We start from the raw sequence: 25,858 nt of genomic DNA, 5'->3' as shown, positions 1-25,858 counted from the left end.
TTTAATATGATCAATCTTCAGACAGATATACACTCATCTAACACTGGTATGTGACAGTTCAGATAAAATACAAAAATGAAAGGCATTACCTCCTTTCATTTTTTTCATAATAGATTTTTACTTTCCTGTCTATAACTCTACTGCTGCTATATAGCAGCTATAAAAGGAAAGTATTATGTTGGTCCAAAATTCTGATGATGGGTTTTTTCCAAATGTGGATGTTTCACAACCCCCTGAGTTGAGGAAACATAAGCAAGAATAGAACTTTGCAGGAGATGTATGTGTGTGTTTTGGCCTGTATTCTGATTAATACCTCTGGAGTGTTCAAAATAAATTAACATTTGGGTACATATATCCTAGCTTTCACCTGATTTTCAACTCCAGCAGACAGTATTTATATTCCCCTGGCAGTAGCTAAACAGTATGTTCTGGGAGGTGTAGGTCAAAGTTAAAGGACTGATTCAGAACATAAAATAAATAAAAAAGTTCATGTAAATGCCCTATCTTGCTTCTTTTTTCGTCCGTTTGCAATTTAGTGTTTTTTTTTTTTTTTTCAGTAAAAATTTATATCTTAATAACAGATTGTGATATTTTAATGAAATCACATTACATGTACCCAACTCACTGGATTGGTCTAGTAGTGAACGTGTCTTCCCAAATCAACTGATTTGGAAGTCAAGAGTTCCAGTGATTGAGTCCTAGTAAAGGCAGTTACTTTTATACGGATTTGAATACTAGATCGTGGATACCAGTGTTTTTTGGTGGTTGCGTTTCAATTAACCACACATCTCAGGAATGGTCAAACTGAGACTGCATAAGACTACGCTTCATTTACACTCACATATCATCCTCTGAAGTATTACCTGAATGGTAATGCCTGGAGGCTAAACAGGAAAAAAGAAAGGTTACATGTACCCAGCAACATCTACAAAATAAATAAGTTTAAAAAATGTTATTTCTGAATATTCCAAAATGGTAGCATAACATTTAAATTTTTTAATCATTAATAGCGCCATAAGTATTAGTTTTATTACATAAAATGTTAAGCCTTTCATTGTAAACAAAATGACACCTTATTTATTGTGATCAATTGATAAACAGTTGAGACATGACTAAAGTTGGTTAAGTGGATCACAAAAACCATCTAAAAACAGGCAGAAAATTCTCAGGCTACATAATTTCCAGTCTGTACCCTTACCAATAAGCAGTTAAAGTGATTTTCACATTTTATTAGTTTTCTTCTAATATCATTAAACAGATCTTTTATTAAAGTGGAAAACTACTTTAAATGTTTCGTATAAGAGAATCATAAACTATAATAGCTTCATCTAACACGGTTTATGTTTCTCAGGCTCATCTCTTCCTTGATCCACTAATATCCCTTGTATTGATATTACTAAGCATGTAATAACAAATAACTGTAGCATTTGGAGTAAATGGCTTGTTACTAATTTTGTCTATATTAACTGATCGTTCTGTTAAACAAGCATTCATCGCAAATGATATCATTTAAAATGAAATCCTCTCTCATTCATACCTTCACACTCTACAAAAATTTCATCTTGACAACCTTTAGACAAGATTTATTCTTCCTATTCCTGGTTCTGGAAATTCTGTCCACAAGATTATCAATTTTACATCTACCTGAGAAGCACAATGTTAAAGTGTTATCACATTTTCTTCATACTGTCCAAGAAAGTTAGGTGTATTAAATGTTAATATCATTAGATTTGTTTATTTAGTATGTAACCATGATGATATAAAAAGTATATTGTGTTATAAAAAACATAGTAAAGACAAACGAGTATAATCATTATACAAGGAATAAGAGAAATATTCACAACAAATATGATGTCTCAAAATACTCTTCTAAATTATGATTAAATATTTCAACTCACTTATTGTAAAAATAAATATTTAAAAGCTAAAAGAAAAATATGTTTAAAGTCACCTCATAATTCACATTTCAATGTAACCAACTGAAGCAAAAATTGCTGCCACACGATTAAAATATCATTCATTTTGAGGGCATAGCTAATAATTGCTGCTTCAAGGACTTGCTGCGTACATTTAGATTACATATCAATTTATATTTCTTACTTTCTTTTTAGGTGGCACAGGTTGTTGCAGCTAAATTAGAAATTCCTATAAAAGATGTTTCTGTAAAATCTACAAGTACTTTGACATCTCCTAACAATATCTTCACAGGTGCAAGTACTACTAGTGAAAATGTTTGTAAAGTAAGTAAAGATATGTTTGTAATGCATACTTAAAAGATTTAAACATTGAAATAACAGATTTAAATAATAAAATTTAAAAATACTAATATCAAACCTACCTAAAATAGTTGAGAAAGTTCTAGGTTAATAAACAATTTTTCTAAGTAAGAACTGATTTCAAAAATCAATGTTGTTTCCACAAAGGTGCAGGTACCAGTCAGGCTTTAGCTCAAGTTTAAAATCTCTTTAGCATAAAATCTGATGATTTTATGTATTCATATGGATTATTTTATATATTCATATATCTGATGATTTTATATGATTTATTGTTGTGTAAGTAAATCAATTATAACAACTTCCATTAACCTCCTAAGGCTTTGAAAGTCAATCGCAAAAGGCTTTTTAAAAAACTGTATACTTACAGCATCTGTGGCTAAGATCTGTTGTTTTATATTTGGAAAATAGGCTTCAATCAATCAAAATAAAAAACTTGAAGTGATTTTCAAATATTAAATATTGGGATCCCACAAATCAATACTAGGACTTCTTTTGTTTTTAGTATATATCAATCGCCTTTTAGATCTTCTTCCTTAAGAATATATTATTGCATTTTCTGATGATATTACCTCATTATGTTCTGAAGACATATGGGAACAAGCATATAATAAAATAGAACATTACTTAAAAATAGTTGCAGATTAACTTAAAAACAATTTATCTTCGCTGAATGTTGAAAATACAATACTCATAACATTCATAAACTGTGAAAACAACATGAATACTATTTCTTTAAAAATAAACAAACAAGAAACAAAAGATATGATTAAGTAGCTAGAGATAGCTATTGATATGCATATGAAATGGAAGCAGCATATTGATAACATAATAGAGAAAATAAGATTTTTACTTTATGTATTTACAAAATTTATTAAATTTTTAAATGTTAAGACTTTATTTCCATGTGTTATCAATTGTTTAATAGTGGAACAAACTATGGGATCATGGCATGGCGATCAGCATATAAAAATACACTTATGCCTTTATTAAAGTTACAAAGTATACTTTTTAAATTAATATGAAAAAATAAAATAAACATCAAAAAACTCAATCTACACCAAATTTATCTTTTACGCATATCTACCAACAGTTACAAAATAAATATAAAAATTCAAACAATTTAATTGAGTCAAAAATCATTGTATTACAAAAATAAGCTTAAATGTAGGAAAAGAAGACATCTCTGTACAATGCCATAATATTTTATAATGAACTTGTAGAATCTCTTAAGAAGTTAAATTCAAAAATGAAATTGTTGACCAAATTAAAAAGTGGATACATGATAACACTGTACGTCCAATTCCCTGGGCCAGACAAACAATCAAGTAAAGTTCAGCCTAGGAGAGTGTCCTTTAAGCCCCTCTGCCTACCGGCAGAACGTCCAGCATGGCAAGTCGGCTCACCAGTTGAATCTTTAAATCACCTGCCTTAAATCCCCAGGGAGGGTTAACCAGGTCCAACTGTCATTCCTGCCTCCCCCCCAGGAAACAGGACACAGTCAGTCAATTGCCTCTAACCGCCAGGAGGGAGGAACTGGGCCCCCACCCAGGGCCAGAACTCGGTCTTTAATTTAACCCCAACCTGATATCCCAAGGAGTTCCCAACTGCTCATCGGAACCAGCACACCTCGGCATGCTAGCCCTCCCGGGGCCCTACCCATTTGGGGCTGCCCTACCCGTTTCTACACTAACTAAAAACCCCTTCTTCTACCCTCTTCATCCATTGCACGCAACGTTCTTCTAGCAAATTTGTCAACTCTTCTCCAACTACCTTTGGATGCTAACATATACCCTATCAACTCTTTTGGTTTCAGGTCAGCAATACCAGCGCGCCTGCGCTGTTCCCCCCACTCTGAGCACTGAAATAGTGTATGTTCTACCGTATTGCAAACACCGCAATACATGCAAGCCAATGATTCTCTCCTGCCGATCCTGGGCAAATACACTTCAAAGTTCCCGTGACCCCATAACAGTTGCGTCATGTAAAAACCCAACTCGCCATGACCTCTACTATACCACGCAGTCAAATTGGGTGTAATCCATCTGGTCCAAGCTGCCTTCTCATCCGTGCGCCAATGCTCTTGCCAGATGCGCATCCCAACCCCGTAGGAGGAAGACACCCACCTTGTGACATTACCAGTCGCCACACCATCCCCTCCATTCCAAGCCCTGACAGGCTTTACTGGAGGTCGTCTTTAAACCCTCTATCTGATTACATCTCACAGTCATCAGCCAGGCCTCGGTCGGGATGCCACCGATGTAAAAGCCTCGGTAGACAATTGCATCAGTAAAATACAGATCAAATTTCGCCTTGACATAGGTCTCAAACGGACATCTTCACATCCAACCTAACATGATTCCCTCAAACTAACTGACCGGAACCGCAAACCCCGTGCCAAGTAAAGATTTGACAACACCGTTTGTGACTGTGAATGCCTCAGAAAACGAGAACGAGTTTAAAGTTAAACCAGTGCTATACTCATACCAATCAAAATTATGTTTTACGCAACACAAAAATTCAGACCTCACCCAATTAAGTCGACCAATTTTAGGTCACCTAACAAGAGGAACTCAATCTATTTCCGGTCCGCGCAGAAGCCAGGGGCAAACCCCGAACCACCACCCGGTCCCATCATGATGTCTCACGTGGCATTACCAAGTCACGATTACGACCGCCACCGCTGGAGGGAAGCCACACGCCTGGAGTACAGGTTAACATACCCCGGCGGCGCGGCCACCCCCACCAGCGAAAGCCCCAAAGCGAATCACAAACAATACCAATATAACTGTGGCACGATGCCAATGCCCCTACCTCCAACCCTAGCCACCCAGGATCTTACCACGATCAAGTACCTCGATTAAACTCCATCTGCAGACCTACACATCGTAAGTCCGCGAAGAAAACCAGCCACTATAGACCACTCCTCGCGGATCATACAGTTTAATGGAGATCCAGAAACAATCCGGGCATTGACTCGAATCCACCAAACGAAACCTAGCCAAACTCGCCCGAAAGGCACCATGCCCGGAGAGAAACTGTGTGATATACCGATTGGGAGAGACCCATCCAATCGCACCTAAATCAGACATTATAGGAAATATACCATGCGTGTAGCGACCTGTGGGGGATTCATCCTACCTGACCTGCCAAGACGCAATGCCCCGGTCTTCAATCTCCTGCTTTGTTCTGACGTCAATAGGTTATTTACCTTGATAATGGTAGCGTTCCTTATGCTCATTAGACAAGATATCTATTGGTTTGACTCCGGCTATAACACAGGTGCGCAGAATCCTTGCCCTCAATTCAGACTTAGTGCCTCCAGAATGCTTGCCAACTTGCTCCTGGGCCAGAAGGTTGATGGGGGGAACCCCGCCAAAATACATAATGTCTCATAAGATGCGGTCCGGTAGGCTGCCACCACTCCTAGTAGGGATTTACAGTGAACTCTAACCAGCCTCATCCGATTCCGCTGAATATTAATCGCTGCTCCCCACACCGGTGCAGCGTACAAAATAACGGTTAAAACGGTCGTCATAATGACCCTGCGTTTGTAAGCCAGGCGTCACATGTGATGACATCAACCCGTTCAAGGCAGTTAGGGTCCTCTCAGCCCTATCACAGCATTCAATTATATGCTCACCAAATTTACATGAATGTTCTATCATGACGCCAAGATACTTCACCTTGCTTACTGCCCGACCATGATGATCCCCAGTTGTCAGCACAATTGGATCCACCCTTCTCCTGCCGGTTAGAGTGATATAATGACACTTCGCGGGTAAAAGCTGCAACCAGTGGTCTTTCATCCAATCATCAACCAATGTATGAACAATGTTATCTCTATCTTGAACCTCCTGCACTCTCTTCCCGCTGACCATCAGCACCAAGTCATCCGCATAGACAATAACTTCTGAATGCGGTGGCAACCAGATCCTAAGAACATCATCAAAAACAATGTTCCATAAGAGGGGGTCCAACACAGACTCCTGTGGGACTCCCTAAACATTTGAAAGCGAAGACACCCCTCCAATGTCTCCGCCATCATCCATCTATCACTTCTATGAACTAACCATCTTCAACAAATAATCACTGATGCCCTTGTTAGCCAATGGACTAATTTAATTTATGACTAATTATTATTAGTCATAATAATGCTACACACAACGACCTGAAAGCATTTTTTACATTGAGCAATATCAACATCGATTTATCCCACGTCCTCAAAGTGCCCCATCGAATTCCCGAAGCCCAGGTAACCACCCGTGTGACTGCTTGTATGGTCGATCTGCTCTTTACAAATCCAAATTGATTTTCGTGTATGCCCTCACCGTGATTCAGTTCTTCAAGGATGTGGATCGACAGCATTCTCTCCATAGCCTTAGACATATTGTTGAGTAGGCACAACGGGCAGTACCCCTCCACCAGGTTCTCGCCTGTACCCTTAGGTAGGAAGACTAGCTTAGCCTTCCCTTCCAGCAGCTTGGGAATAATCTATTCTCCAGTTCATTATTCACCGTATCCGTCAGAGTCCATGGTACTAGACTAGCCAATCCCTTGAGCACCTTAGCCGGGATTCCATCCAGTCCCAGACTCCTTTGGTTCTCTAGGCTGTTGATGGACAGGATGACTTCATCAACTGTGAACCTGCTCCTCTCAAAAAACACGGGTCTAACCACTACCTGTTCAGCTTTTTCAACCTCTCTCCTCGTCTGGTCCTCGCCAAGCACCAGCAGGCACCTACCAAACCTCTTCATGATGATTCGGTAGGCCCTACCCCAGGGATTATCTTCTAGGTCCTCACACAATCCCCTCCATCTCATTTTCTTGACTTATTTAATTTCAAAGTTAACCCCTCCGGTCCAACATCTATAGCACCGTTCGACATCCGAACTGAGAGCCATTCGACACGAGACCCATCCTATTCTCACTCTGCCACTATTACGCAAGGTGTCAGTTACCTTGGTGGTTACCAACAGCATGGCCATCTTAGTAGTGCCATACGAAGTTCTCAACGAAAGCAGCTGTACCTGAGCATCCTCCAAATCAGCCACATCTACCATAGCCTTCCTTATTTCCTCCTCAGTGGAGTGCTCATCTATGTCCTTAATTACAAACTTCTTAGATCGGGCTCTGATCGTGCAACTCACGTTGGTACCCTCCATCCCATCCGTTATCTTCTTTAATAACATCTCTGAACATTGACCATCATCTTTAACTCTTATGAATACCTCGCCTGATTGGTCCTTCCTCACTGACAATATTTCCGGGAGGTCCCCCATACCACTCTTCACCTGTCCTAGTAAGTCCGCGTAGTTTCTGTTCTGCGCACTGACCGTTACTGTCTTATACCACTGCTGTATCCACCTCTTTGTTCTCAAAGCATAAACCCTTCTTAACTTCAAGAAAGCTGAAGGCATCCTTCGGCCATCATTTCAAAATGAGGTCAGGAACCTCTTCATTCTCAACGCCTTGGGCCAACTTCTGGATAACCATTTCATACTCCAACTTAGTGCCAGTTTGAGATGCAAATTCCTGTGTACCTGCACAGATTCCTTCTTGGATAATGCCACCTTAAAACCAGTTATCTGACTAGTAAGCTGAGACAAGCCAACTGCCAATTGCTTTATCTCCCCCTTGGTATTCTTATCTATTAAATTGTTCAGTACACCAGCCATGTCTTGTAATTTAAAGATACCTACAAAGATTGAAAGTAATAAAGATTGTAAACAAACAATTATTAACAGAGACATGGTTGTGAGGATGTAGTTTTAAGTATATGTAAGTTAAAATCACCTCTTAAAGTTAAAATGTGATCTTAAAATCAGGAAAGGATCCAAGTGAGGTCAGCAGTTATCGACCCATCACCCTCTTGCCGGTAATCGGCAAGTTGCTTGAAAGGCTGGTTGTGGAACGGCTCTGGGAAAACATCGATATGAAGGATTTTCTAAATTGAGGCCAATACGGCTTCATGAAAGGGGTTGACACCGAGGATTGCATCTTAAATGCTCTTGCCGAGGTGAAAAGAGCCGACTGTAAATATTTTTTGACAATTTTTATTGACATAGAAGCAGCATTTCCTTCCTTGTGTTGGAGTTCTGTTTTCTATGAGTTGGAACGCCACAATGTTCCGGTAGCCCTGCAGGCCGTGACACATGACTATTTTTCTATATGGCTCTGTTTAAGGATGGGCACCTAGTTGTGGAAAAATCAGTCACCAGGGGAAGCCCACAGGGTTCCATTTTCGGTCCCTTGCTATGGAACCTGGTATTCAACGGATTTCTGGTATTGACTTTTCCAGAAGGGGTCACTAATATTGGTATTACAGATATTGGTCGCTAAACCGTTTTGAGGCACAGTAGCTGTTTGTGGTATGGACATTTGGTTTTATGCTTTAGGGCAACCGAATGGGGTGGTGGTGGGAGAAATGCCAGAGAAACCAAAAACATGTAAGTTAAATTTAAATTTCAATTAGTATGTAATCAGGTCTGCGCGCTGGAAAATAATACCTCCTGCAGAACTATTCTTATTACAATAAAAATAGCTAGTTACTTGTATGTACCTAACCAATAAATCAGTAAATAAATTTTTTAAAGATTTTTATTAAGTAGTAATATTTAATAAAAATTGTGTATGTTTCTTTTTTTTATCATTTTGTACTTTTCATCTTCATTACATAATTAAATGATTATCTAAATTGATACATTACATTAATTATATCAGTTTTTCTTAATTAAGAAATATGTGATAATTTACTAAAGTTTTTGTCTAATAAAAATTAAATAATTAAGAAATTTTCCAGGCTGCTATTACGGCATGTGATAATTTACTTGAACGATTAGACCCAGTAAGAAAATTGCTTGGGGGTAATCCTGAGTGGATTAAATTAATAAATATGGCGATATGGCAAGGAGTAGATCTTGTTTCTGTTGCACAGTAAGTATTAAAAATATTGTACTATACTAAAACAAAATGTTTAATACTTAAACAACAAATTTGAAATTTAATAAAATTAAAATAAATAATCTATTACTTATAAACGGTAATAAATTAAAATAATAATTTAGTTTACCATCCTCATTTCTCATTCCATCTTCATTTTCTTACCAACTATACGTCTTAAAGATTTCATTTTCTGTAATTTTTCCATCTTCTTTACCTATAATTTCTGATGTGCAATCTCTAATTAAATCTATCAAAAAACAAGTGGCCGAACTTAATATACAGCTATTAAAAATGCATAATCATATTAATAAAGACTTTAATATGAGACCATTTTGACAGATTTTTGTCAATGAATTATTGGAGGAGAGACACACAACAATTATTGGTTGATATCCTGCACAAGAGTGTTATTTTCTAATTAATGTGCAATTTTTATTGCAGTTCAAGAGCCAGGAATGTGGTTTTATGGGCTAAGGAGAACCATCATTTTGTGCACTAGTCAGAAAGAAATTCATCCCGTGTCATGATATGAGACAGGATGATATTGTAATATTTGCTTGGATCGTATTTTTTTGAAGAATATTTGAATGGTGATTCTTATTGTCAAATGTTGATAAGATGGTTAATACCGTGACTTCAAGAGAAGGGTATCATGGAATATGTCTGGATACAGCAAGACAGAACAAGCTCATTTTCCTCCTTGAGTACTTAATTTCTTAAATGAATAATTTCTAGCAGCTGGATCTGCTACGATTTGTAAGCATCACTAGCCCGATTGCATCGGTCAGAGGATCACAAAGCCCTAACCTTACCACACCTGACAACTCATTATGAAGAATAATCAACGTCTATGTACTCTACGTCAACACTTAACATTTGAAAAATTCTGTAACAATATGGAGTAAGCCTTTCCAACTATAATTCTGAAAACGGCTCACAACATATCAAGATGTGTAGCTCTGTGCACTCAGCATGATGCTGCACACTTAGATCCACTGGATAAATAATTGGTAAGTACAAAATGTACATAAATGTTCAAAATATGTACTAAGTTCACAATGTACATTTGTCTAAGGATACAGGAACTTCTCAGACATATTGTACTATATTTTTTTTGTTACCTGAGATTCAGATCTCTGGTAACGATGATGTGATTCAGATATTTCATTGGTCAAGATGAGTACCTAAATGTGTTGTAATGAAACTCCTTCATTGTGTTGTAATGAAAACATAATTTCTCTCATAATTCTGTTTTCTTTTTAGGGCAAACATTACCAGTGAATCATATAAAACAACATACAGCAATTATGGAGTTGCTGTAACAGAGGTGGAAATTGATGTTCTTACTGGGACTCATGAGGTATATTATTAAGCCTTTTTAGCTGTAAATTTATTCCATCAAACAGAATATTACAATAACCAGATATCATTGGCATCTTTAAATAAATGAATGGATTACATGTTAGCACTGACCATTAACTCAAGTTTCCACGAATGACAATAATATTAAACACACATTTAAGCTGTTTTTCATATATTGTTTATACTGTTAGTGGAAAATTTTGTTTAAAATTCCTTGACAAGATGATATAATGGCATCAGTAAACATTCTTGACTCGTTTGGCATAGTATTCTGTTTTAAAATTAGGACTTATCTGAGTTGTACCTAAGTAAACTATGATAATAAATTTGTTAACTGTTACAATGCTTCAATTTTAATTGTTTTTGAGGAACTTCATGAAACTGAAAATGAATTACTTTAATTGAAAATTTGGTAGTTTACATATTATTTTACATAAATAAATTTTCTATTCAATTATTTTAGGATATACAAACACACTATTTATTATGTTTTGAAATGAACTCAGATATTTTTTTTAATTTACTTTTTAAATCACCTAAAGCTGATAACATTAAATATTGAACCCCTTACTTCCAGTCTGCATTCAGCTGAGTTCCAAAACATTTTCTAAACAAAGAAACAACCATTTATCATTTCTTAAGTAGATAGTTCCTGGATCGCTTAATTATTTCCTTCTTGACGGAACATTTTTCATCAGTTTGTGATTTAAGCTCTATTGCCTTTTCTACATCTTCTAAAAATACTATAAATTTGAATATAATTATTAACAATGCAATTCAATATTCAACCCTGATCATTGAAGTAATGGATTCTCCAGACTCCCTTCTAAAGTCCTTTATTTGAAAAAATTGTTAATAATGTTAAAAGTTTTATAAATTCACTTATAATATAGTAAAACTATAAATAGATAATAGAAGAAAAGAATTCCCATTATTAATTCCACAAAGTGAATTCATTCTACACCAAGAACACTACATAAATTACAACATACACACATACACAATTACACAACAACAACCTACACTGATATTTCTTACATTTACACTCGGTGGTGTTGCGACGTCTTACGAAACGCAACCGTAACCCAAGGTGGGAACAAATCGTGCCGATGGGTGAATGGCTCTACGTAGTGAGTCTCGAACGATGTCCTCTGGGCACCAGGGCGAACCCAGTTGTATTTAGCTCTAGCTCCAGTACGCGTGCGCTCTGCTGGAGTGGTCCATTTTTCGCCGGTACTCGTGGGACCAAAATTTCAGTTCCAATAATAAACACTATGATGGTTGGTGGTCCATCTGAAAAAACCACCAATTTAAGTCTTGCGAAGAGACCTCGATCAGCTTCGTCTGACGAGGGTAAAAGTCCTACAAAAGAGAAAGAATCAAAATATAAAAATATTACATTCGTTGTTCTCAAAAATAGTCAGGAAGGTGGCTCCCTTCAAAAGGTCTCACCGTTTTTAATAAACAAAACCATAACAGGTGCAAGTGGCTCCCCGAAGAATATCAGGAAATTACGCGACGGATCGATTCTGGTTGAAACATTCAACGATGAGCAGAGTCGATCTATCTTACGTCTCCGTAATATGGGTGGCATAAATATAAGCGCAGAATGCCACAAAACGCTAAATACGAGCCGGGGTGTAATTTTTTGTAGAGACCTTCTGGATATAGATATCTCTGAAATAGTTGACGAGCTGTGCCACCAAAATGTTGTTGAGGTGAAACGTATAATGAAACGGCAGAACGGAACAGAAGAACCGACACCGTCTCTTATACTAACATTCAGTCTCCCTGTTCCACCAGAAAAGATCAAAGTGGGTTACCTCTCGGTTCGGGTACGACCATTCATACCCAACCCACGGCGATGTTTCAGATGCCAAGGTTTTGGTCATACTACAACATCTTGCACGAAAACTGAGATCTGTGCTCGATGTGGTAAAGAAGGGCACAACGACACTAACTGCGAAGAAAGTGAAAAATGTGCAAACTGCAGTGGTCCACATACAGCCCGCTCCCGAGATTGCCCAACTTTTAAAGAAGAAAAGGCAATTCTCAAAATCTGTACGGAGCAAAAACTATCTTTTCCGGCTGCACGTAGAGAATATAAAAAGATAAACAACTCACGGAACCTGGTTAAACCAGACGTATCTTTTGCCACCGCTACAACTAAACAAATTCCTACAAATGCTAATAATCAGCAGTGCGGATCCTGCAATGAGCTTAAAAAACTTGTTCAGATGCTATCTGATCAAGTAGCTTCACTTACAGCCACTATCTCAGAGCTGACAAAAATGAATAAAAAGTCCTCCATCGCAGCTAGTGAATCAAACAGTATGATACATACGAAAGTTCCTATTCCCAAAATCGTACCGCCACGAATAGCGACTATCACAGCTGGCAGTAAGCCACCTAATAAGCTCCCCATAAAGGGAACCCACGTAACTATCTCTTCTGGGATGTCAACTACAGCATCCCATTCAAATAAATCTCCTCCACCATCTCCTCATATACTGGAGGATATGGTTGAAGAACCACCCGACCCTAGGGCATCGGAGTTCTTTAAAATAAAAAATTCAAAAAAGAAAAACCGAATCACGTACAACTAATTTTTATATAGTTTCCGAAATTTATTTTTTTATTTGCTTTTTACACTTATGAACATTATTCAGTGGAATGTTAGAGGTATTCGGTCCCGCATTGAAGATATTAGAGTACTGGCGCACACACATGATCCACTAATCATGTGTTTCCAGGAAACTCACCTCCTACAACATGACCGAATTACATTTAGAGGATACTTCTGCGAGAGATACGACTGCCTAGTAGACAGTAGGGAGAGTGGTGGAGTAGCGATTTTCATGAAGAATGGGGTGTCAGCTACAAGAATTCAACTAACCACTGTCATTCCTGCTATTGCAGTAAAGGTCACTATTCCCTTCAAATTGCATATCTGCAATCTGTATCTCTCACCGAACACTGTGTTCAGTGCTTTAGATGTCTCAAATCTCCTTACACAAATACCATCTCCATCGTTAATAGTAGGAGACTTCAATGCCCATCATATTTCCTGGGGCTCAACCTTCTGCTCCACTCGAGGAAATATGATAAACAGATTGAGACAAGATTTTGACCTTTGCCTACTGAATAATGGATCACACACATTTATGTCCTTATCAACTGGTGCTGTATCTAACCTTGATCTTTCCATATGCTCACCGAATGTACTCCCTCATTTTAATTGGTCGATTTGTGATGACTATCACGGCAGTGATCATAGACCAATTATTATTAGTTTCGGTTTAGACTGCGAGATTAAAAGAATGCCACGGAGATGGATTGTTGAAAAGGCAGATTGGAACGGATACTGTAAAGCATTCCAATCTCAGTATGACGATGGAGCGAACATCCTCGACCAATATTCTTCTTTTACGTCCATGATACTTAAGAATGCCAACAGATATATCCCACAAACATCGGGTAATCCTAGACGTCCTTTCGTTCCATGGTGGAACGATGAATGCAAAATTGCTATTAGGAATCGACGGCAGGCACTACGTAAATTTAATCGTAGGCCCACAACAGAACATCTAAATTTATACCGCAGGGCTAGAGCGGTGTGCCATCGAGTATTCTTGGACGCTAAGAGGAATTCATGGACGAAATACGTGAGCACTATCTCGCGCACTACTTCCACGTCTACTGTATGGAAGAAGATTCGTGCAATCTTCGGATCACCGAAACAATCTATTCTTGGTCTTATTGATGAAGGAGAACTCCTTTCATCATCCTCGGAAGTGGCAAATAGTCTAGCAAAATCTTTCCGCTCGGTGTCTCTCACCTCATCATATAATTACGATTTTCAACGGTACAAGATACAAATGGAGGTGTTGTCGTTAAACATTGGTGATTCGGTTGGTGAATTAAACACTCCATTCGTATTTAAAGAATTGTTACATGCACTTAAAAATTCACGGGACACTTCCCCTGGACCGGACAACATTCGCCTTTCCATGCTTTCACACCTTCCTAATTCGGCACTACAACAACTTTTGAATATTTTCAACGGTATATTCTCCGAACAAGTCTTCCCACCTGGCTGGTTAGAAGCATTTATTATACCAGTACTAAAACCTGGTAAAGACCAAACGAACCCCTCAAGCTATCGCCCTATTTCATTAACAAGCGTGTTGTGTAAAATAATGGAGAGAATGGTAAACCGCAGACTTACATGGTACTTGGAGAAACATGGCTTTCTATCTCCAGAACAGTGTGGTTTTCGACAAGGACAATCTTCCATTGACCATTTAGTGGCACTAGAAACAGCCATACAAAACGCTTTCCTCAATCGGCAACACCTCGTCGCTATCTTCTTTGATATAAAAAAAGGCGTATGATACAGCCTGGCGACGTGGTATTCTTAACACTCTCCAAAAATGGGGAATCAAGGGCAATATGCTTGCTTTTATCCGGGGATTCATAAATCACCGAACGGCTCGTGTTCGTGTAGATGATTCGCTCTCAGATAGTGTCATCTTGGAGAATGGAGTGCCCCAAGGTAGTGTATTAAGTGCCACCTTATTTTCTGTAGCCATAAATGATATTACCAAATGTGTTCAGGCTCCTGTCTCATGCTCTCTATTCGCTGACGACTTTGCTATCTACATTGCAAGCCGTTCGGCACCTACAGCAGAGAGACTACTGCAGAACACTATATATCACCTTGAAGCTTGGTCCAGGATTACTGGTTTCACATTTTCAACCGAAAAAACAAAATGTGTAGTTTTTTCTCGGCTACGAAACTCTTCTATTCCGCAAATTTTTCTGAACGGTGAGACTATTACTATCTCTAATTACGTTAAGTTTTTAGGTTTAATTTTTGATAGTCGTCTTACTTGGGTCAAACATTTAAAAGAATTGAAAATAAAATGTTCCAAAATTTTAGATATGATGCGAGTCCTTACTAACACCAAGTGGGGAGCCGATAGATCATGTATGATACATTTTTACTATTCCTTTGTTCGCTCCCGTTTAGATTACGGTTGTGTGGCCTACTCATCAGCTCGTCAAACCGTGCTTAAAATGCTGGATAGTGTACATCATGCTTTCCTTCGGCTTGCTACAGGCGCGTTTAGATCAAGTCCTGTCGCAAGCTTACTTGTAGACTGTGGTGAACCATCACTTTGGGATAGACGAGACCAGCTCTTATTATCTTATTTTGCTCGTCTCAGAGGACAGCCAAATCACCCGGTTCTTGAGTCAGTCTTTAGAAATCCTAATCTAGGAAAGTATGAGGATTATCCACGTCGTACTGCACCTGTAGGTATCCGTACCTGGCGTCTGCTGCAGCATATAAATGTTGACACACCGTCATTCTTTCCTATGTACCCTTGCTCATATCCTCCATGGGGAATAAACCTCATAAATTTTAATTTTGACCTGACTACATGTAATAAACAATCAACACCATCTATCGTCTTTCAGCAGATGTTTCAGTGTGTTCTCTCCAAGACGAAACCAGACGCGGTTGTATACACTGATGGATCGAAACAAAACGATACGGTTGGGTGTGCTTTTGTTGTCAATGAGAGAACTTATATGTTTGGTCTCCCCAGTATTACGAGTGTGTTTACCGCTGAACTATATGCTATAAATAAGGCTCTAAACATCATTAACCCTAAATATAGAAAAATTCTTATTTGCAGTGACTCGTGTAGTGCTCTCCAAGCCTTAAAGAACTTTTATTCCAAACATCCTATCGTCATTGAAATTTACAACGCAATCGCTGAGTTGAATAATCGCAACACAGAATTAAGTTTTTGCTGGGTCCCTAGCCACGTAGGGATTCCAGGTAATGAACATGCAGATTCCGCTGCCAAAGAAGCATGTAACCAGCCTCCTTTCACCACCCGAGTTGCTACTTCTGATTTCATTAACTATGTAAAACAATTATTAAGAACAAGGTGGCAAGGTGATTGGACAACTACTGTCGATAATAAACTCCGTCAGATTAAAGATTCTGTGTTACCATGGAACTCCTCATACAGAAAACCCCGGCGTGAGGAAGTAGTACTCTGTCGATTGCGGATAGGACACACGAGAGTCACACACGAGTACCTGTTTACAAGAGGACAACCACCTCTATGCGCAAGATGCAACTGCCGCGTGACTGTGCGCCACATACTCGTGGACTGCATATGTTATGCGGCATTGCGTCGTAAATTTAAAATTCCTAGTAACATCCGTGGTATCTTGCGTGACGATAAGGAGGTTTTAAACCGCATGTTTATATTTTTACGTAGTATAGGGTTAATGCAAAAAATTTAATAAGTATGTATTCTTTAGTAATTGTATGTATTGTCCTATGTATTGTTTTGTTATCCGAGTAGGGAGCCTTTTACACTCCCTATCGGATTTTTTTGTATTTTTTGTATGTTTTTTAAATTCGTCTGTGATATTAGTTATAAGATTTTTGTGATATTAGTTTTAAGTTTTATCTCCTTTTTTAGTTTTAAGTTTTATTTATTTTTAATGATAGTTTTTAACGTAGTTTTAAGTTTTATTTATTTTTAATGTGATAGTTTTTAACATAGCTTTAAGTTTTATTTATTTTAATGTGATAGTTTTTAACAGAGTTTTAAGTTACATATTAGTGTTTTTGTTATCCGAGAATGGGCCTTTTACACCCATTCCAGATTTTGTTTCTGTGATAGTAGTTTTAAGTTTTAATTTTATCTAAAAACCTAAAATTATTTTTATTTATTTATTTATTTATCTATTTATTTATTTTCCGGGCGATGATAACGTTCAACCGTTTTTCGCCCTTAAAAAAAAAAAAAAAAAAAAAAAAAAAAAATATGCCTATTATCAGTCTCTACCATTGCTTTATTTGATTTATCGTTGTTATTGCTATTATTTTGGTTATTACTTTATTTGGTATCGATTTGCAACTTATTAGCTTTATTCCATTAAAAGATATATAGAGTTCCAGAACTCACTGACTCACTTCATTATTATGGAGTTAAGTATGCTTGTTATGTCAGAGCGTCTAAAACAAGGTGCAGCGATCTAATTTTTAACGGTGGAAAAAGTGAAACTAGTGACTTTCATAGCCATCTACGTAAGTTAAACTGCTGATTGAAATTCTGTGAACAGGTGGGCAAAAGCATTTTGGATATCAGAAGTCAGTATAACGAATATTGAAGATGAACCTCATAGTGTTCAACTGTGTAGAAATTTCTTCCATTGCTGTTTTTCTTTTTGGTGAGTTGTATGGACCTATCACAAACAGATTTTAAAGTAGCTCAATTGACCCGCAATGTGTCCTACTCATTTTTTTTTTATATGCCTGTCTGGGTAGTGTGATGTAATGATAATTTTGAATCGATGAATCTATGAAAAAGAACATTCAAAATGAAAAACTGTGTAGGATACATTGTTGTACATCAGAGCTACTTTAAAATTTGTTTCTGATAGGTGCTATGCAACTAACCGAAAAGAAAAACAGCATTGGAAAGAATTTTGTACACAGCTTCTGAAACATTATCATAATGGACATGACTTTCTTTTCAATATTGCAATGGAGAAGAAATTTAGGTCAAGAAAAAAACAGCAAGCGTGGAATAACAACACTATGGTTCACCACAATCAAAAAACTTAAAACAACCCTCTGCAAAAAAAATTCTCTTGACTTTTTTTGGGCTTCCAAACACATGTACATGATTGATTACCTGGAACTCATTTTGACTGGCAATCTGTGTGATATATAGATATATAAAACAAAACTTGGGAGACTTGAGTTTCATGTTTGCAAAATCCTTCGATATTCTGCAACATGATAATGCTCATACCAACCCCGTAGGAGAAATACACCCACGTTGTGACATTACCGGTCGCCACACCATCCCCTCTGTTCCAAGCCCTGACAGGCTTTACCGGAGGTCGTCTTTAAACCCTCTATCTGATTACATCTCACAGTCATCAGCCAGGCCTCGGTCGGGATGCCAACGATGTAAAAGCCTCGGCAGACATTTGCATCAGTAAATACAAATTAAATTTCGCCTTCTTGTAGGCCTCAAACGGATATCTTCACATCCAACCTAACATGATTCCCTCAACCTAACTGACCGAAACCGCTTCCGCGGTTTCGGTCAGTTACCCCCGCGCCTAGTAAAGATTTGACAACACCGTTTGTGACTGTGAATGCCTTAGCAAACAAACGAGTTTAAAGTAAAATCGGTGCTACACTCATACCAATCAAAATTATGTTTTACGCAACATAGAAATTCAGACCTACACCCACTAAGTCGACCAATTTCGATCACCTAACAAGAGGAACGCAACCTCATTCCGTTCCGCGCAGGAGCCGGGGACAAACCCCGAACCACCACCCGGGTCCACACCATGGTGTCTCGCGTGGCATTACCAAGTCACGATCACGACTGCCACCAGCGGAGGGAAGCCATGCCCCCGGTAGCACAGGTTAACATGCCTGTACTAACAGCTGAACTTAACAGCTGAACTGTTAGGATCAGGACTGCAAGGTTGGAATTTACTTCAAAAAAATACAAAAATTTTAGGCTTTTGAAGCCGACAAAAAGAACTTTCTCAGTACTTTATTGATGAAAATAATTTGGTTTAATGCACAAATATTGATGAGCTTATGTTGCACTTAGGACAAGTTTATAAACCTGAGGACTGCTGACTTTTCATAGATTCATCCAAGTATAGTTTAAAAGTGGTTCTACTACACAATGGTAACAGATATCCTTCGATACCAGTTATTAATTTGAAAGAGATATACAATGTGATGAAAGATGTTCTTGAAAAAGTAAATTACAAAAAACATAGCTGGAACATATGTGGTGATTTGAAAGTTATACCTATGTTTTTAGGCATTCAGTTAGGCTATACTAAGTACATGTGCTTTCTTTCCAAAGGGAATTTCCGAATGTAAGTGAAGGAAAAATTAAAGTAGGAATATTTGTTGGTCCTCGAATAAGAGAGTTGGTCAAAGATGATGTATTTAACTTAATGTAGAAAGTGCAGCTTGGGCTTCATTTAAAGATGTTCGCAAACATTTTCTCAGCATTTTCCGACGATTACCACAATATTGTTAATCAACTTCTTACTTCATACAGAACTATGGGATGTAATATGTGTTTGAAAATATATTTTCTCCACTTGCATCTGGATTTTTTCCCGGACAACCTTGGAGATGTAAGTGACAAGCACGGTGAACATTTCCTCCAGGACATTTCAGTGATGGAAAACCGCTATAAAGCCGATTACTGTTGGACATTAATTTGGGATGTGCCTGAGGCGATTTATAAAAGAAAGGCACCAGCAAAATCATTCTAACAATGATATGCCCATGCAAAATTATAAATTTTACAGATTTTAACTATATTTTCCCCTAATTTTTTTTAAACATAATTTATTTAAAACTAAGGGTGATAGAAAAATGATATATAAAGATCTGTAATGTATGCAAAAAAGCAATTCAAGAAGTGGTATCACACTTAGAGAAACATTAAAAAATTTTTTTTGTGTATCAGTGTAACTTACCCAGCCACAAAAAATTTTATCCAAATATATATTTAACAAAATCAGAGAGAGCTGTATCCCTAATTAATACATTATCTTGTTTTTATTCTGGGTCATAGATACCTGTTATTATAAATACTCCTTATGACCTCTACTAAATGATGAGGAATTCCCCACCGCTTTAATACAGCATGTTAAATATAATTTGCTTACGCATTGTAAAAAGAAAGATTTGACGTATTCTATATAGAATATTCTTTTATACTTGTACATGGTAAAACTTTCCTTTTAACATAGTATATACGTTTCTCCTCCTTTTTTTAAGATATTTCTTTATTACAAAAAAGTTATGTTATTTAACGTATTTATAAATATAAATCTTTACTAATTTTTTTTTTTTTTAAATAAAATTATTAGTATTTTTATAATACCATGTGCATATAACTCTTGAAACTGATTAATGTAATTAAATTTGCATAATATTTTATTTGCTTAACAGAACCCTGAGCACCTAAGAGCAGTGTTCAAAAGGAAGCAACAACAAAAAATTGTATAATGAAATATAATTTTTCATTATTTATAAAATAGAATCAGATAGATATCTTTGCTCGCATACTTACAAATATGTTCATTTATATTTTTTTATAGTTAATTGTTAGTTTTGGTAATAATATTTACACATTTTATGTCTGTATTATATTCTATTTACTTGACTTGTATTGTAGAACGTACTCTTTTTAATTAATTAACTTAGTTCATCAAAAACGAAAGAAAAATGATATCTACAGAAATTTTTTTCTTTCATTATATGAAAATGTACATTTTCTAAATTTAAAAAATCTATTATTACATATATATCAAAAATTAGTTTTTTTTTTTATAAAAATTTTACAAGTAATTTTTTTGCCAATAAGAATTTAATCTATATAAAGACAGTTACAATTTGTCCGCAACATATTTTATTTATTTTTATATTAATTTTTTTTTCCACATTATCACTAATTTTATGTAAAAAAAATAAACTTTGTATAATTATATTCAGTAGGATCTTGGAAGTGAATTGTACAAAAAAAAATTTGCATCTAGGGAAAGTTACACGTGTATACTTAACTGATTCAGTGAATGTATTAAAATTATTTTTATTATTAATATACTACTACTTTGGAGGCCACAGTAATACATTTAACTATTTTGGACGGTCAGAGGTAGCTTATTTATTGATATCTTTATTTCATTTTGCATACCAGATTCTCAGAACCGATGTACTTGAAGATGCAGGGCAAAGTATCAGTCCTGGAATAGATGTTGGACAAGTAGAAGGTGCATTTGTTATGGGACTCGGTTTAATTACATCAGAAGAATTAAAATATGATGAAAAAACAGGTGCCTTAAAGTAAGCGATTAATATTTTTGTGTAATCTCATATTCATCATCGTCTGTAATTTATTATCTTACATGCAGCTAATTGCTAATTATTTTTTTCAACCTCATCTATAACTGGTTTACATTTTTTCAATTAAAAAGTCATTTTGTAGCTTTTTTGTCACGTTGATCATAATATGACTAAATTCATAACTTTTTCCTTTAGCAGAGAAAAAACTTAAGAAATAAAAAAAAAATGTTCATAGGTGAAGGAAGAAATCATTACCCTAATGAGTAATTATATAATTACTATGTCATAAAAACGAATTATTTAATGGCAGAATTCATAGAACAGAATGCACAGACTAAGATTTTTTAAATAAATATTTTAAATCTTATTTTTCTTTTTTGACAATACGATTTTTTTAGAATCGTTTAGTAAGACGTTTTAGTTTATTAAAGAAAATGTATATCTTGAGATCGGATTGAGGAATCATTATAATACTGTTCACAATTTTTCTCTATAATAAATCAATATTATAGTGTAAACGTATTCAAAAATTTCAAAATTGTACCTACTTCAATTTTTTAAGCTTTTACATCTCAGCGATCACTTATTTTATCAAAATATTGTTTTACATAGAGTTAATCTTTCATTAAAAAAAAAGGTTCAGCTTCTTTTTTTTTAAATTAATCAATAGACGACCAGTGTATTTTAGAAAGTTGTCACTGTTTTTGCATAATCTAATTAAATTTATTTTATTTTTTATTAAATAGATACAAGATCTGTAAATAAAGTAATGAGACTAGTTTTTTGGCAGCCAACGTGGCAACACTGTAAAGTTCCTTGAAACATATGGTTATATGAACAGCTGATTTGTATGTAGTATTAATGTTTTGTATACTGGGCGTAAACAAACTTTTCGTGAAATGAGTTTTTGTTGGGTGTTACAAAAATGAGTGATACTAATTATGAGTATCGTTGTGCAATAAAGTTTTCTGTTAAATTTGGTGAGAAAGCTACTGAAACTTTTTCAAAATTGAAAAGGGCGTATGAAGATGAAGCTCTGTCACGAGCCCCAAGTTTTAGGTGGTTTAAAGCATTTTCAGACCAGGAATCAATTGCGGACGATCCACGCTCTGGAAGACCGTTAACGTCAAATGTGATGACAATGTTGAGCGAATCAGAGACTTGATGCAGTACAACCGGCGATTAACTGTCTGAATGATTGCAGAACAATTTAATTTAAACTATACCACAGTCCATCAAATTTTGACAAACGAATTTGACATGAAAAAAGTTTGTACAAAACTTTTACAGTGGTCCTCACTGTTGAGCAAAAACAATAGGGTGGAAGTGTGCCGCCAAAGGGTGGAAGTGTGCCGGCGATCGTCTAGTGCGAGTTGAAACTGATCCTGATTTTCTAAAAAATGTTATTACTGGTGATGAATCTTGGATATTTTAATACAACCCAGAAACAAATCGTCAGAGCAAGGAGTGACGCACTTCATACTCACCATGTCCTAAAAAAGAAAAATGAGCAAATCAAAATCATGCTAATTTGTTTCTTCGATAGTAATGGCATTGCCCATAAGAAGTTTTTGCCTACAGAACAGACTGTAACTCAATATGTTTACTGAGAAATTCTTGAAAGACTGTGGAAAAGAGTTGCCCATGTGAGACCAGACATCAAAGACAACTGGTTGCTGCATCTTGACAATGCACCTTGTCACACTGCACTCTCAATTAATGAGTTTTTGGCAAAGAAAAACATTCATGAAGTTCCTCAACCACCTTATTCACCTGACTTCAGTCCCCACGACTTTTTCCTGTTCCCAACTTTAAAAAAATACCTCAAACGACACCATTTCAAAACAGTAGAAAACATTTTAAAAAATGTAACCAACCATCTTCAGGATTTTTCGATTTCTGAGTTCCAGCACTGCTATGAAGAGTGGAAAAATCGTTTGAAGCATTGTGTGGCATCCCAAGGAAACTATTTCGAAAGTGATAGATTCCATGTATAATTGAATTGTAAATAAAAATTTTTCCAGAACCAGTCTACTTTATATACAGGCCTCTTATTTTATTAAAATCTTTATAAACTGATCTAATGTTATGATTAATTATTTAAGTTTATTAATTTGAATAATTTAATTTCGGTCCAGTAATTTTTTATTAGTAGCAGTAATGAAATCCGGTTGAAAATTATGCCATAAATTTTCTATAATAACTCTATTGTTGGCCACTTTTCAATAATAAGTTGCTATTTTATTTGCGATGAAAGGTTTAACTTTTTTCTTATAAAATGTATTTTGATAAAACTGACAAATACTAGATATATAAAACATGGCCCAAATTTTTAATTTGTTCATACAATTGTATTAAAGAAAGATAGTGTAAATTTTTTTGCAAAATATAATGATACCTCAGACCAATACTGAAATATAATTTTGAATTAAAAAAAAAACAAATTAGCAGACTGATGAAAAATGAAGAGGAAGCTTATATTTTTCATAGAACATTTTTTTTTTATTTTTATACATAGAAAATGAAAGCCAGGTTTAGACTGCTTTATTACATCTACATATAGTAATGTGAAATTGGAAAAATGTTCATATGTATAATTATGTAAAAAATGCATGTAACTATGTTTTTATGCTTCTCCATTCAGAATTACCATCCACCTGGAGCAAGAGACATACCAAATGATTTCAGAGTAACCCTTTTAAAGAATGTATCGAATCCAGAAGGAGTACTTGGTTCTAAGGGTATGTATTTTTTTATAAACATAAAAAATAATTTTTCAACTCATGTATTTTAACTGGAGTAGTTCTAGAACTAATTATAGTTTCTTAAATAACATTTAAAGAGGATTTTTCTAGATGGTAATTGTAATCATTTTATCAAACCACCAACCCAATCTCAGTTGGCAATTCTTTATTTAATGACACAATATTTTGAGATTATATATTTTTTGAATATTCAAATAATTTATTAATTAATATATTGATCACTGTTTTAATTAATTGTAATATCATATGAAATATAATCTCAGATATGGTAAGTTTAACTTATCTAATTTTTGTGTTTTGGTGGTTTATATTTCATTGTGTGTGTGTGTGTGTGTGTGTGTGTGTGTGTGTGTGTGTGTGTGTGTGTGTGTGTGTGTGTGTGTGTGTGTATGTGTGTGTGTGTGTGTGTGTGTGTGTGTGTGTGTGTGTGTGTGTGTGTGTGTGTGTGTGTGTGTGTGTGCATGTGCATGCAGACACACACACACACATACATATATTATATATACTGTTATATAACTTACTGCTATATAACAATATATATTTATATTGTTATATATATTCTGTTATATGTAATATGCCATGAGGTATTATGTTTTTCATATAAAACATCCTTTTTTATAATTTCAATATAATTTTTAAATGAACATTCATCAAATATGTATTTATTTTCCTATTTAATTTTTATTTTACAGCAACAGGAGAGCCACCATTATGTTTATCAGCTTCTATATTATTTGCAATACGAGATGCCATTAAAAATGCAAGACACAATGCTGCAGATATTGATGATTGGTTTGACCTCAGTAAGTATATTCATTTTCTTTAAATAATGTTTAATTTATGATGTTTATTTACATTAAGATCATCTCAAACAGGAGAAAACTAAAGTAAGAGGAATAAATTAAATGAGAGATACCGATTCCATATAAGAACTATTGATGATGTTTAAATATCACGCTAAAAGCTGTTACTGCTGTAGTAAACAGAGTAATTACATTCTCTATTTGAAGAGTCACGGTAAAGTTAATATGTTTATATATGAGATGTGTAGGACCTTATATCATGTAAATGCACTTCTCTTTAATTGCTCTTGTATGTAGATTTGGAGATAGTCTGGTAAATTGTGCCTCACTACCTTTTTCATGAAAAGTTACTTCTATGAAGAAATTTTTTTCTAATTACAAATTAGAATTTTGGAGAAAATGTCAACAACTGCTGAGCAAGATTTACTGCTGTCTTTTAAGATTTTGCCTGCAGAACACCAAAATACAGAAACCCAAATTAAAGAATTATTGACTTCTATTCTTTTAGCAGAGATTAATTTTTTCAATTAAAAGACACATTTGTAAATCCAGATCTAACAGAAAACCTGTGGAGATACCGTAGGTATATATCAACAATAATGAATTGTTATTTCACATAATAATTGACACAAAAATAACTGACTTTTTTTTATTAATTCATCACATAAGCTTAAAACTTGTGCCTTGGGAATACGAAATGGAAGTTTTATAGCATATAAAAAATGCCATGCCTGATCAGGATTCAAACCCAAGGCCTGCAAATGAAAGGCCAAA

The 25,858-nt window shown here is 35.6% G+C and overlaps 1 protein-coding gene across 2 annotated transcripts in view; it reads left to right on the top strand.

Annotated features, from left to right (window-relative positions):
• The window catches only part of LOC142327353 (uncharacterized), a 117,782-nt gene extending 92,698 nt beyond the window's left edge, over positions 1-25,084 (top strand). For both annotated transcript variants that reach the window (XM_075370325.1, XM_075370323.1), the window contains 6 exons: positions 2,112-2,240; positions 9,076-9,209; positions 10,482-10,578; positions 21,371-21,516; positions 24,161-24,257; positions 24,974-25,084. In XM_075370325.1, the coding sequence (XP_075226440.1) occupies positions 2,112-2,240; positions 9,076-9,209; positions 10,482-10,578; positions 21,371-21,516; positions 24,161-24,209 (555 nt within the window). In that variant the 3' untranslated portion in view covers positions 24,210-24,257; positions 24,974-25,084. The remainder of the gene's footprint in view (positions 1-2,111; positions 2,241-9,075; positions 9,210-10,481; positions 10,579-21,370; positions 21,517-24,160; positions 24,258-24,973) is intronic.
• Positions 25,085-25,858: the final 774 nt, after the last annotated feature.

The sequence above is a fragment of the Lycorma delicatula genome, chromosome 7 (assembly GCF_047948215.1).
Source record: "Lycorma delicatula isolate Av1 chromosome 7, ASM4794821v1, whole genome shotgun sequence".
Classification (NCBI taxonomy): Eukaryota; Metazoa; Arthropoda; class Insecta; order Hemiptera; family Fulgoridae; genus Lycorma; species Lycorma delicatula.
The sequence above is the reverse complement of the archived record's forward strand: the minus strand, read 5'-3'. Positions and strand labels throughout refer to the sequence as shown.